At 30.9% G+C, this 15705-nt stretch overlaps 1 protein-coding gene across 1 annotated transcript in view; it reads left to right on the top strand.

Annotated features, from left to right (window-relative positions):
• The window catches only part of LOC145271157 (transcription termination factor 2-like), a 120512-nt gene extending 106318 nt beyond the window's left edge, over window positions 1-14194 (top strand). The window contains exons 7-8 of the mRNA XM_080126693.1: window positions 11245-11328; window positions 13806-14194. Of these exons, the coding sequence (XP_079982819.1) occupies window positions 11245-11328; window positions 13806-13878 (157 nt within the window). The 3' untranslated portion in view covers window positions 13879-14194. The remainder of the gene's footprint in view (window positions 1-11244; window positions 11329-13805) is intronic.
• Window positions 14195-15705: the final 1511 nt, after the last annotated feature.

Genomic DNA, 15705 nt, shown 5'->3' with positions numbered 1-15705 from the left:
TCGAATAGTTCTAGGAACAGAAAATTTTTAATTTCACTGCACGTTTTGTGTATCGAATAGTTATAGGCACAGAAAAATTTTAATTTCACTACACGTTTTGTGTATCGAATAGTTACAGGTAGAGAAACTTTTTAGTTTCACTGCACGTTTTGTGTATTGAATAGTTTTAGGTACAGAAAATTTTAAATTTCACTGCACGTTTTGTGTATCGAATAGTTATTGGTACAGAAAATTTTTAATTTCACTGCACGTTTTGTGTATCGAATAGTTATGGGTAGAGAAAATTTTTAATTTAACTGCAAGTTTTGTGTAACGAATAGTTATAGGCACAGAAAATTTTTAATTTCATTGCACATTTTGTGTATCGAATAGTTATAGGCACAGAAAATTTTTAATTTCACTGCACGTTTTGTGTATCAAATAGTTTTAGGTAGAGGAAATTTTTAATTGCACTTCACATTTTGTATATCGAATAGTTATAAGTACAGAAAATTCTTAATTTCACTGCACGTTTTGTGTATCGAATAGTTATAGGTAGAGAAAAATTTTAATTTCACTGCACGTTTTGTGTATCGAATAGTTTTAGGTACAGAAAATTTTTAATTTCACTGCACGTTTTGTGTATCGAATAGTTATAGGTACAGAAAATTTTAAATTTCACTACACGTTTTGTGTATCGACGAGTTACAGGTAGAGAGAATTTTTAATTTCACTACACGTTTTGTGTATCGAATAGTTATAGGCACAGAAAATTTTTAATTTCACTACACGTTTTGTGTATCGAATAGTTATAGGTACAGAAAATTTTTATTTCACTGCACGTTTTGTGTATCGAATAGTTATAGGCACAGAAAATTTTTAATTTCACTACACGTTTTGTGTATCGAATAGTTACAGGCACAGAAAATTTTTTATTTCACTGCACGTTTTGTGTATCGAATAGTTATGGGTACAGAAAATTTTTTATTTCACTACACGTTTTGTGTATCGAATAGTTATAAGCAAAGAAAATTTTTTATTTCACTGCACGTTTTGTGTATCGAATAGTTACAGGTAGAGAAAATTTTTAGTTTCACTGCACGTTTTGTGTATTGAATAGTTTTAGGTACAGAAAATTTTTAATTTCACTGCACGTTTTGTGTATCGAATAGTTATGGGTACAGGAAATTTTTAATTTCACTACACGTTTTGTGTATCGAAGGTTATGGGTAGAGAAAATTTTTAATTTCACTGCACGTTTTGTGTATCGAATAGTTACAGGTACAGAAAATTTTAAATTTCACTGCACGTTTTGTGTATCGAATAGTTATAGGTACAGAAAATTTTTAATTTCACTGCACATTTTGTGTATTGAATAGTTATAGGTACAGAAAATTTTAATTTCACTGCACATTTTGTGTATCGAATAGTTATAGGTACAGAAAATTTTAAATTTCACTGCACGTTTTGTGTATCGAATAGTTATAGGTAGAGAACATTTTTAATTGCACTTCACATTTTGTGTATCGAATAGTTATAGGTACAGAAAATTCTTAATTTCACTGCACGTTTTGTGTATCGAATAGTTATAGGTAGAGAAAAATTTTAATTTCACTGCACGTTTTGTATATCGAATAGTTTTAGGAACAGAAATTGTTTAATTTCACTGCACGTTTTGTGTATCGAATAGTTATAGGTACAGAAAATTTTTAATTTCACGACACGTTTTGTGTATCGAATAGTTACAGGAAGAGAGAATTTTTAATTTCACTACACGTTTTGTGTATCGAATAGATATATGCACAGAAAATTTTTAATTTCACTACACGTTTTGTGTATCGAATAGTTGTAGGTACAGAAAATGTTTTATTTCACTGCACGTTTTGTGTATCGAATAGTTATAGGCACAGAAATTTTTTTATTTCACTGCACGTTTTGTGTATCGAATAGTTATAGGCACACAAAATTTTTAATTTCACTGCACGTTTTGTGTATCGAATAGTTACAGGTAGAGAAAATTTTTAGTTTCACTGCACGTTTTGTGTATTGAATAGTTTTAGGTACAGAAAACTTTTAATTTCACTGCACGTTTTGTGTATCGAATAGTTATGGGTACAGAAAATTTTTAATTTCACTGCACGTTTTGTGTATCGAATAGTTTTAGGTACAGAAAATTTTTAATTTCACTGCACGTTTTGTTTATCGAATAGTTATAGGTAGAGAAAATTTTTAATTTCACTTCACGTTTTGTGTATCGAATAGTTATAGGTAGAGAAACTTTTTAATTTCACTGCACTTTTGTGTATCGAATAGTTATAGGTAGAGAAAAATTTTAATTTCACTGCACGTTTTGTGTATCGAATAGTTTTAGGTACAGAAAATTTTTAATTTCACTGCACGTTTTGTGTATCGAATAGTTATAGGTACAGAAAATTATAAATTTCACTACACGTTTTGTGTATCGACGAGTTACAGGTAGAGAGAATTTTTAATTTCACTACACGTTTTGTGTATCGAATAGTTATAGGCACAGAAAATTTTTAATTTCGCTACACGTTTGGTGTATCTAATAGTTATAGGTACAGAAAATGTTTATTTCACTGCACGTTTTGTGTATCGAATAGTTATAGGCACAGAAAATTTTTAATTTCACTACACGTTTTTTGTATCGAATAGTTATAGGCACAGAAAATCTTTTATTTCACTGCACGTTTTGTGTATCGAATAGTTCTAGGCAAAGAAAATTTTTAATTTCACTGCACGTTTTGTGTATCGAATAGTTATAGGCACAGAAAATTTTTAATTTCACTACACGTTTTGTGTATCGAATAGTTACAGGTAGAGAAAATTTTTAGTTTCACTGCACGTTTTGTGTATTGAATAGTTTTAGGTACAGAAAATTTTTAATTTCACTGCACGTTTTGTGTATCGAATAGTTATGGGTACAGAAAATTTTTAATTTCTCTGCACGTTTTGTGTATCGAATAGTTATGGGTAGAGAAAATTTTTATTTGTACTTCACATTTTGTGTATCGAATAGTTATAGGTACAGAACATTTTTTATTTCACTGCACGTTTTGTGTATCGAATAGTTATAGGTACAGAAAATTGTTAATTTTACTGCACGTTTTGTGTATCGAATAGTTAGTGGTAGAGAAAAATTTTAATTTCACTGCACGTTTTGTGTATCGAATAGTTTTAGGTACAGAAAATTTTTAATTTCACTGAACGTTTTGTGTATCGAATAGTTATAAGCACAGAAAATTTTTAATTTCACTGCACGTTTTGTGTATCGAATAGTAATAGGTAGAGAAAAAATTTAATTTTACTGCACGTTTTGTGTATCGAATAGTTATAGGTACAGAAAATTTTTAATTTCACTGCACGTTTTTTGTATCGAATAGTTATAGGCACAGAAAATTCTTAATTTCACTACACGTTTTGTGTATCGAATAGTTACAGGTAGAGAAAATTTTTAGTTTCACTGCACGTTTTGTGTATCGAATAGTTATGGGTACAGAAAATTTTAAATTTCACTGCACGTTTTGTGTATCGAATAGTTATAGGTACAGAAAATTTTTAATTTCACTACACGTTTTGTGTATCGAATAGTTACAGTTAGAGAAAATTTTTAATTTCACTACACGTTTTGTGTATCGAATAATTGTAGGTATAGAAAATTTTTAATTTCTCTACACGTTTTGTGTATCGAATAGTTATAGGTACAGAAAATTTTTAATTTCACTGCACGTTTTGTGTATCGAATAGTTATGGGTTGAGAAAATTTTTATTTAACTGCACGTTTTGTGTATCGAATAGTTATAGGTACAGACAATTTTTAATTTCACTGCACATTTTATGTATCGAATAATTATAGGTACAGAAAATTTTTAATTTCACTGCACGTTTTGTGTATCGAATAGTTATAGGTAGAGAAAATTTTTAATTGCACTTCACATTTTGTGTATCGAATAGTTATAGGTACAGAAAATTCTTAATTTAAACGTTTTGTGTATCGAATAGTTTTAGGTACAGAAAATTGTTAATTTCACTGCACGTTTTGTGTATCGAATAGTTATAGGTACAGAAAATTTTAAATTTCACTACACGTTTTGTATATCGAATAGTTATAGGCACAGAAAATTTTTAATTTTACTGCACGTTTTGTGTATCGAATAGTTATAGGCACAGAAAATTTTTAATTTCATTACACGTTTTGTGTATCGAATAGTAACAGGAAGAGAGAATTTTTAATTTCACTGCACGTTTTGTGTATCGAATAGTTTTAGGTACAGAAAATTTTTTATTTCACTGCACGTTTTGTGTATGTAATAGTTATGGGTACAGAAAATTTTTAATTGCACTGCACGTTTTGTGTATCGAATTGTTATGGGTAGAGAAAATTTTTAATTTAACTGCACGTTTTGTGTATCGAATAGTTATAGGTACAGAAAATTTTTTATTTCACTGCACGTTTTGTGTATCGAATAGTTATAGGTACAGAAAATTATAAATTTCACTACACGTTTTGTGTATCGACGAGTTACAGGTAGAGAGAATTTTTAATTTCACTACATGTTTTGTGTATCGAATAGTTATAGGCACAGAAAATTTTTAATTTCACTACACGTTTGGTGTATCGAATAGTTATAGGTACAGAAAATTTTTAATTTCACTGTACGTTTTGTGTATCGAATAGTTATAGGCACAGAAAATTTTTAATTTCACTACACGTTTTTTGTATCGAATAGTTATAGGCACAGAAAATCTTTTATTTCACTGCACGTTTTGTGTATCGAATAGTTCTAGGAACAGAAAATTTTTAATTTCACTGCACGTTTTGTGTATCGAATAGTTATAGGCACAGAAAAATTTTAATTTCACTACACGTTTTGTTGTATCGAATAGTTACAGGTAGAGAAACTTTTTAGTTTCACTGCACGTTTTGTGTATTGAATAGTTTTAGGTACAGAAAATTTTTAATTTCACTGCACGTTTTGTGTATCGAATAGTTATTGGTACAGAAAATTTTTAATTTCACTGCACGTTTTGTGTATCGAATAGTTATGGGTAGAGAAAATTTTTAATTTAACTGCAAGTTTTGTGTAACGAATAGTTATAGGCACAGAAAATTTTTAATTTCACTGCACATTTTGTGTATCGAATAGTTATAGGCACAGAAATTTTTTAATTTCACTGCACGTTTTGTGTATCGAATAGTTTTAGGTAGAGGAAATTTTTAATTGCACTTCACATTTTGTATATCGAATAGTTATAAGTACAGAAAATTCTTAATTTCACTGCACGTTTTGTGTATCGAATAGTTATAGGTAGAGAAAAATTTTAATTTCACTGCACGTTTTGTGTATCGAATAGTTTTAGGTACAGAAAATTTTTAATTTCACTGCACGTTTTGTGTATCGAATAGTTATAGGTACAGAAAATTTTAAATTTCACTACACGTTTTGTGTATCGACGAGTTACAGGTAGAGAGAATTTTTAATTTCACTACACGTTTTGTGTATCGAATAGTTATAGGCACAGAAAATTTTTAATTTCACTACACGTTTTGTGTATCGAATAGTTATAGGTACAGAAAATTTTTATTTCACTGCACGTTTTGTGTATCGAATAGTTATAGGCACAGAAAATTTTTAATTTCACTACACGTTTTGTGTATCGAATAGTTACAGGCACAGAAAATTTTTTATTTCACTGCACGTTTTGTGTATCGAATAGTTATGGGTACAGAAATTTTTTTATTTCACTACACGTTTTGTGTATCGAATAGTTATAAGCAAAGAAAATTTTTTATTTCACTGCACGTTTTGTGTATCGAATAGTTACAGGTAGAGAAAATTTTTAGTTTCACTGCACGTTTTGTGTATTGAATAGTTTTAGGTACAGAAAATTTTTAATTTCACTGCACGTTTTGTGTATCGAATAGTTATGGGTACAGGAAATTTTTAATTTCACTACACGTTTTGTGTATCGAAGGTTATGGGTAGAGAAAATTTTTAATTTCACTGCACGTTTTGTGTATCGAATAGTTACAGGTACAGAAAATTTTAAATTTCACTGCACGTTTTGTGTATCGAATAGTTATAGGTAGAGAAAATTTTTAATTGCACTTCACATTTTGTGTATCGAATAGTTATAGGTACAGAAAATTCTTAATTTCACTGCAAGTTTTGTGTATCGAATAGTTATAGGTACAGAAAATTTTTAATTTCACTGCACATTTTGTGTATCGAATAGTTATAGGTACAGAAAATTTTTAATTTCACTGCACATTTTGTGTATCGAATAGTTATAGGTACAGAAAATTTTAATTTCACTGCACATTTTGTGTATCGAATAGTTATAGGTACAGAAAATTTTAAATTTCACTGCACGTTTTGTGTATCGAATAGTTATAGGTAGAGAACATTTTTAATTGCACTTCACATTTTGTGTATCGAATAGTTATAGGTACAGAAAATTCTTAATTTCACTGCACGTTTTGTGTATCGAATTGTTATAGGTAGAGAAAAATTTTAATTTCACTGCACGTTTTGTATATCGAATAGTTTTAGGAACAGAAATTGTTTAATTTCACTGCACGTTTTGTGTATCGAATAGTTATAGGTACAGAAAATTTTTAATTTCACGACACGTTTTGTGTATCGAATAGTTACAGGAAGAGAGAATTTTTAATTTCACTACACGTTTTGTGTATCGAATAGATATATGCACAGAAAATTTTTAATTTCACTACACGTTTTGTGTATCGAATAGTTGTAGGTACAGAAAATGTTTTATTTCACTGCACGTTTTGTGTATCGAATAGTTATAGGCACAGAAATTTTTTTATTTCACTGCACGTTTTGTGTATCGAATAGTTATAGGCACACAAAATTTTTAATTTCACTGCACGTTTTGTGTATCGAATAGTTACAGGTAGAGAAAATTTTTAGTTTCACTGCACGTTTTGTGTATTGAATAGTTTTAGGTACAGAAAACTTTTAATTTCACTGCACGTTTTGTGTATCGAATAGTTATGGGTACAGAAAATTTTTAATTTCACTGCACGTTTTGTGTATCGAATAGTTTTAGGTACAGAAAATTTTTAATTTCACTGCACGTTTTGTGTATCGAATAGTTATAGGTAGAGAAAATTTTTAATTTCACTTCACGTTTTGTGTATCGAATAGTTATAGGTAGAGAAACTTTTTAATTTCACTGCACTTTTGTGTATCGAATAGTTATAGGTAGAGAAAAATTTTAATTTCACTGCACGTTTTGTGTATCGAATAGTTTTAGGTACAGAAAATTTTTAATTTCACTGCACGTTTTGTGTATCGAATAGTTATAGGTACAGAAAATTATAAATTTCACTACACGTTTTGTGTATCGACGAGTTACAGGTAGAGAGAATTTTTAATTTCACTACACGTTTTGTGTATCGAATAGTTATAGGCACAGAAAATTTTTAATTTCGCTACACGTTTGGTGTATCTAATAGTTATAGGTACAGAAAATGTTTATTTCACTGCACGTTTTGTGTATCGAATAGTTATAGGCACAGAAAATTTTTAATTTCACTACACGTTTTTTGTATCGAATAGTTATAGGCACAGAAAATCTTTTATTTCACTGCACGTTTTGTGTATCGAATAGTTCTAGGCAAAGAAAATTTTTAATTTCACTGCACGTTTTGTGTATCGAATAGTTATAGGCACAGAAAATTTTTAATTTCACTACACGTTTTGTGTATCGAATAGTTACAGGTAGAGAAAATTTTTAGTTTCACTGCACGTTTTGTGTATTGAATAGTTTTAGGTACAGAAAATTTTTAATTTCACTGCACGTTTTGTGTATCGAATAGTTATGGGTACAGAAAATTTTTAATTTCTCTGCACGTTTTGTGTATCGAATAGTTATGGGTAGAGAAAATTTTTATTTGTACTTCACATTTTGTGTATCGAATAGTTATAGGTACAGAACATTTTTTATTTCACTGCACGTTTTGTGTATCGAATAGTTATAGGTACAGAAAATTGTTAATTTTACTGCACGTTTTGTGTATCGAATAGTTAGTGGTAGAGAAAAATTTTAATTTCACTGCACGTTTTGTGTATCGAATAGTTTTAGGTACAGAAAATTTTTAATGTCACTGAACGTTTTGTGTATCGAATAGTTATAAGCACAGAAAATTTTTAATTTCACTGCACGTTTTGTGTATCGAATAGTAATAGGTAGAGAAAAAATTTAATTTTACTGCACGTTTTGTGTATCGAATAGTTATAGGTACAGAAAATTTTTAATTTCACTGCACGTTTTTTGTATCGAATAGTTATAGGCACAGAAAATTCTTAATTTCACTACACGTTTTGTGTATCGAATAGTTACAGGTAGAGAAAATTTTTAGTTTCACTGCACGTTTTGTGTATCGAATAGTTATGGGTACAGAAAATTTTAAATTTCACTGCACGTTTTGTGTATCGAATAGTTATAGGTACAGAAAATTTTTAATTTCACTACACGTTTTGTGTATCGAATAGTTACAGTTAGAGAAAATTTTTAATTTCACTACACGTTTTGTGTATCGAATAATTGTATGTATAGAAAATTTTTAATTTCTCTACACGTTTTGTGTATCGAATAGTTATAGGTACAGAAAATTTTTAATTTCACTGCACGTTTTGTGTATCGAATAGTTATGGGTTGAGAAAATTTTTATTTAACTGCACGTTTTGTGTATCGAATAGTTATAGGTACAGACAATTTTTAATTTCACTGCACATTTTATGTATCGAATAATTATAGGTACAGAAAATTTTTAATTTCACTGCACGTTTTGTGTATCGAATAGTTATAGGTAGAGAAAATTTTTAATTGCACTTCACATTTTGTGTATCGAATAGTTATAGGTACAGAAAATTCTTAATTTAAACGTTTTGTGTATCGAATAGTTTTAGGTACAGAAAATTTTTAATTTCACTGCACGTTTTGTGTATCGAATAGTTATAGGTACAGAAAATTTTAAATTTCACTACACGTTTTGTATATCGAATAGTTATAGGCACAGAAAATTTTTAATTTTACTGCACGTTTTGTGTATCGAATAGTTATAGGCACAGAAAATTTTTAATTTCATTACACGTTTTGTGTATCGAATAGTAACAGGAAGAGAGAATTTTTAATTTCACTGCACGTTTGTGTATCGAATAGTTATAGGTACAGAAAATTTTTTTATTTCACTGCACGTTTTGTGTATGTAATAGTTATGGGTACAGAAAATTTTTAATTGCACTGCACGTTTTGTGTATCGAATAGTTATGGGTAGAGAAAATTTTTAATTTAACTGCACGTTTTGTGTATCGAATAGTTATAGGTACAGAAAATTCTTAATTTCACTGCACATTTTGTGTATCGTATAGTTATAGGTACAGAAAATTTTTAATTTCACTGCACGTTTTGTGTATCGAATAGTTATAGGTAGAGAAAATTTTTAATTGCACTTCACATTTTGTGTATCGAATAGTTATAGGTACAGAAAATTTTTAATTTCACTGCACGTTTTGTGTATCGAATAGTTATAGGTAGAGAAAATTTTTTATTTCACTGCACGTTTTGTGTATCGAATAGTTTTAGGTAGAGAGAATTTTTAATTTCACTACACGTTTTGTGTATCGAATAGTTATAGGCACAGAAAATTTTTAATTTCACTACACGTTTTGTGTATCGAATAGTTATAGGTACAGAACATTTTTTATTTCACTGCACGTTTTGTGTATCGAATAGTTATAGGCACAGAAAATTTTTAATTTCACTACACGTTTTGTGTATCGAATAGTTATAGGCACAGAAATTTTTTTATTTCACTGCACGTTTTGTGTATCGAATAGTTATGGGTACAGAAAATTTTTAATTTTACTACACGTTTTGTGTATCGAATAGTTGTAAGCACAGAAAAGTTTTTATTTCACTGCACGTTTTGTGTATCGAATAGTTATAGGCACAGAAAGTTTTTTATTTCACTACACGTTTTGTGTATCGAATAGTTATAGGCACAGAAAATTTTTAATTTCACTACACGTTTTGTGTATCGAATAGTTATAGGCACAGAACATTTTTAATATCACTACACGTTTTGTGTATCGAATAGTTACAGGTAGAGAGAATTTTTAATTTCACTGCACGTTTTGTGTATTGAATAGTTTTAGGTACAGAAAATTTTTAATTTCAGTGCACGTTTTGTGTATCGAATAGTTATGGGTACAGAAAATTTTTAATTTCACTGCACGTTTTGTGTATCGAATAGTTATAGGTAGAGAAAATTTTTAATTGCACTTCACATTTTGTGTATCGAATAGTTATAGGTACAGAAAATTCTTAATTTCACTGCACGTTTTGTTTATCGAATAGTTATAGGTAGAGAAAAATTTTAATTTCACTGCACGTTTTGTGTATCGAATAGTTATAGGTACAGAAAATTCTTAATTTCACTGCACGTTTTGTGTATCGAATAGTTATAAGTACAGAAAATTTTTAATTGCACTGCATGTTTTGTGTATCAAATAGATATAGGTAGAGAAAAATTTTAATTGCACTGGACGTTGGTGTATCGAATAGTTATAGGTAGAGAAAATTTTTAATTGCCCTGCACGTTTTGTGTATCAAATAGTTATAGGTAGAGAAAATTTTTAATTTCACTGCTCGTTTTTTGTATCGAATAGTTATAGGTTGAGAAAACTTTTAATTTCACTGCTCGTATAATTGGACTGCATTCATGTGTATCGAATAGTTATAGGTACCGGAAATTTTTAATTTCACTGCACTTTTTGCCTACCCAATCGTTTATCCGTCCCATCATGCGTCGGTGATTTTGATCCACTTTGAATTCATCTCATGTCTTGGAGGGGAAACGGGAACCTGTTTGGGACAAATATCCATTCACTCCAATACGATGTTTTTCACCTTCCAGATGTCGATCGCAGAAGGATGGAAAGTGAATCTCTGGCCTGCGTGGTTTACTTCTTGGCCTTATTTGCAAACACGTTTCTGTAACATATAGGCTCAGGCTTTTACTGTCCATATAATTTAATTTTGGTAGTAAGTACTAAATCAGCAGCATCTCCTTTGGACAAAAGAAAAGCAATTGACTTAGTACAGGACCCTAATGTTAGATAGGTGTATATGTTTATGTATTTCTATGTATTCGATATAAATTAATAAAAAGTTCCTAAATTTCATGGATTTATTTATTTTTTATATTTTCAGATTTGTTTGTACAAATACAATCGAAGAAAAAATTTTGGCTATGCTGGAAAAAAAGCAAGAGTTGGCGTGTGATGGTGTCCGTGGGTAAGAAACTATTGAATTTTGAACTTTTGCTTTACCCTTTTATGATCAGACTTACGATGGTCAACCTTTTAACCCCTATTTGGGTGGAGTGGTGTGTGTGAGAGTGAAGTGGAAATTATTATTAAACCTTCCCAGATCCAAACTTTGTTTCTCAAAGGATTATGACCTCACTATTTCCTTTGATGCCTCTCATCAATCGCAATCCTCGATTTTCATTCTTCCTCGTTTTAGTAAGCAAATCTGTTATGTGATGCGTTATTGCAAAGTAAATGAAACTTGTGTGCCTGTTTGATAGAGGAATTGCGGTACAATGTGGCGTGCCTATTTTAGATTAACACGGGTCTAGTAAATTGAAAGGGAAATTAGCTGTGAAGCCCAACTATAATTAGTAGTCGTCTTCACAAAAAGATCGTGCTATATAATAACACTTTGGAAATAGACTTTTCATGCTACCGAGAATATATGCTGAACGCAGATGGCTGACGTGAACTCACAGCAACCATAACGCTGAAGGCAACATGGGCAAAATGGCATAAGCTGTTGCCTCGTAGCATTGGATAAGTTCTATATATGGTTCACACAGGCTGTTAAAGGCCTCCAGTTTGGAGTTTTTTCTTTAAACGGCCTTATTTCTATTATTGCCTTAAAAAGGCCTTGACAATATGAAAAATATTTTGAAAATGTCTTGAAAATTGTAGGTTTTATGTGCAGTAAAGATTTGTGCCAGAATATAAAAAATAAAATCGAAATAAATGCTATTATATATTTTTAAACATTAAAATACTATTAAAATATTTTTAAACATAAAAAATCAAATCGAAATAAATACATTCTTCTGAAATTGTATGGTTATTCTCGATATTAATAATATAAGAGTTACGCCGTTTTATCATAAACTAACCTATGTTACTTATATACTTTACGGAGGAAGCCTAAGTGAAGTTCAAAATCAAAAATAAATATTATTAAAATATGTTTGAATTTTGTAATTTTTAATTTCACTGCACGTTTTGTGTATCGAATAGTTATAGGTAAAGAAAATCTTTAATTGCGCTGCATGTTTTGTGTACCAAATAATTATGAGTACAAAGAATGTTGAATTGAACTGCATTCTTGTGTACCGAATTGTTTTAAGTACTAGAAAGTTTGAATTGAACTGCATTCTTGTGTATCGAATTGTTAAAAGTACTAGAAAGTTTGAATTGAACTGCATTCTTGTGTATCGAATTGTTATATGTACCGGAAATGTTGAATTTCACTGCACTTTTTGTCTACCCAATAGTTTATACGTACCAAAAAATACGAATTTAACCAGACTCCCTTCATACAAATAGGGCAAGAGCGCTTTTATTTGGGGAAAGGGCGTTCGAACACTACAACTGTTGTGTTGTTGTATCTAATCAGGGGAACGTTGTGTGATCGTCTACATGTTCTGTCTGTTTGTTGTATATTCATTGCAGTTGTGTGTGTGTGTGTGTGTGTGTGTGTGTGTGTGTGTGTGTGTGTGTGTGGTACATACATTTTGGACATCCCATCATGCGTCGGTGATGTTGGTCAACCTGGTATTCATCTCATGTCTTGGGGGGGAAACAGGAACCTGTTTGGGACGAATATCCATTCACTCCAATACGATGAACTGGCTTTATAATTTTTCACCTTCCAGATGTCGATCGCAGAAGGATGGAAAGTGAATTTCTGGCCTGCGGGGTTTACTTCTAGGCCTTATTTCCAAACACGTCAGCGTCCCACCCTCAGTGAAGGGGAGGGGATGACTGTTAAGCCGTCCGTTGTCTTCTGTGTCCAAACCCAATCTCACTGATTCCAGCTAACCTGATCACGTGACTCACACGCAAATCCGATCAGCTGACCCTCACTTCCGGTAAACGTGTCCACAATATAATGTACACACCTCCCTCTATTTCTCGATCCATTTCCTAACACAATAACTGACGATCACATTAGTTTCTGTAACATATAGGCTCAGGCTTTTACTTTCCATATAATTTCATTTTGGTAGTAAGTACTAAATCAGCAGCATCTCCTTTGGACAAAAGAAAAGCAATGGACTTAGTACAGGACCCTAATGTAGTCAAACTTTGACAATGATTCTACCATTAAATCTGCTGTTTATTTTAACACGGCTTTGAACAATGTGTTAACAATTTTTACTCGTTTGTTAATTTAAGCCAAATTTCCGAAACAGTACTCCTTGGCACTTTGTTAAAAGCTTTCTCTAGATTCACAAAAGCATTAAGAGACGTCTCTTGCATTTTTCTTGGCATCAAATTAACCTGTACTTGATCTATGCTTATCTGACTTATTTGCCGCTCAATTATTATCTCAATCACTTTCAGGACCTTATTTATATATTTATGAGAGTTAGATAGGTGTATATGTTTATGTATTTATATGTATTCGATATAAATTAATAAAAAGTTCCTAAATTTCATGGATTTATTTATTTTTTATATTTTCAGATTTATTTGTGAAAATACAATCGAAGAAAACATTTTGCCTCTTCAGGAAAAAAAGCGAGAGTTGGCTGGGTAAGAAAATATGGAATTTTGAACTTGTGCTTTACCCTTTTATGATCAGACTTGCGATGGTCAATCTTTTAACCCCTATTTGGGTGAGGTGGTGTGTGTGAGAGTGAAGTGGAAATTATTATTAAACCTTCCCAGATCCAAACTTTGTTTCTCAAAGGATTATGACCTCACTATTTCCTTTGATGCCTCTCATCAATCGCAATCCTCGATTTTCATTCTTCCTCGTTTTAGTAAGTGAATCTGTTATGTGATGCGTTATTGCAAAGTAAATGAAACTTGTGTGCCTGTTTGATAGAGGAATTGCGGTACAATGTGGCGTGCCTATTTTAGATTAACACGGGTCTAGTAAATTGAAAGGGAAATTAGCTGTGAAGCCCAACTATAATTAGTAGTCGTCTTCACAAAAAGATGGTGCTATATAATAACACTTTGGACATAGACTTTTCATGCTACCGAGAATATATGCTGCACGCAGATGGCTGACGTGAACTCACAACAACCATAACGCGGAAGGCAACATGGGCAAAATGGCATAAGCTGTTGCATCTTGTAGTATAAGTTCTATATATGGTTCACACAGGCTGTTAAAGGCCTCCAGTTTGGAGTTTTTTCTTTAAACGGCCTTATTTCTATTATTGCCTTAAAAAGGCCTTGACAATATGAAAAATATCTTGAAAATGTCTTGAAAATTGTAGGCTTTATGTGCAGTAAAGATTTGTGCCAGAATATAAAAAATAAAATCGAAATAAATGCTATTATATATTTTTAAACATTAAAATACTATTAAAATATTTTTAAACATAAAAAATCAAATCGAAATAAATACATTCTTCTGAAATTGTATGGTTATTCTCGATATTAATAATATAAGAGTTACGCCGTTTTATCATAAACTAACCTATGTTACTTATAAACTTTACGGAGGAAGCCTAAGTGAAGTTCAAAATCAAAAATAAATATTATTAAAATATGTTTGAATTTTGTAATTTTTAATTTCACTGCACGTTTTGTGTATCGAATAGTTATAGGTACAGAAAATCTTTAATTGCGCTGCATGTTTTGTGTACCAAATAATTATGAGTACAAAGAATGTTGAATTGAACTGCATTCTTGTGTACCGAATTGTTATAAGTACTAGAAAGTTTGAATTGGACTGCATTCTTGTGTATCGAATAGTTATAAGTACCGGAAATGTTGAATTTCACTGCACTTTTTGTCTACCCAATAGTTTATACGTACCAAAAATACGAATTTAACCAGACTCCCTTTATACAAATAGGGCAAGAGCGCTTTTATTTGGGAAAAGGGCGTTCGAACACTACAACTGTTGTGTTGTTGTATCTAATCAGGGGAACGTTGTGTGATCGTCTAAATGTTCTGTCTGTTTGTTGTATATTCATTGCAGTTGTGTGTGTGTTTGTTTGTGTGTGTGTGTGTGTGTGTGTGTGTGTGTGTGTGTGTGTGTGGTACATACATTTTGGACGAATATCCATTCACTCCAAGACGATGAACTGGCTTTTTAGTTTTTCACCTCCCAGATGTACATTCTTCTGAAATTGTATGGTTATTCCCGATATTAATTATATAAGAGTTACGGCGTTTTATCATAAACTAACCTACGTTACTTATATACTTTACGGAGGAAGCCTAAGTGAAGTTCACAATCAAAAATAAATATTATTAAAATATGTTTTATGTTTGAATTTTGTATGGAAAAAACCTTGAAAATGGACATTGAAACTCTGTCTGATTAAAAAAGATAAAAGAAAGGCTTGTAAGTGAATTGTTAATTCACTTATTGATTTTAATCTCATAAATTTCATCTCACATA

Source organism: Euprymna scolopes, chromosome 46 (genome assembly GCF_053919585.1).
Source record: "Euprymna scolopes isolate OS-2025 chromosome 46, ASM5391958v1, whole genome shotgun sequence".
Taxonomy (NCBI): Eukaryota; Metazoa; Mollusca; class Cephalopoda; order Sepiida; family Sepiolidae; genus Euprymna; species Euprymna scolopes.
This window is presented reverse-complemented; position numbering and strand designations above follow the sequence as displayed.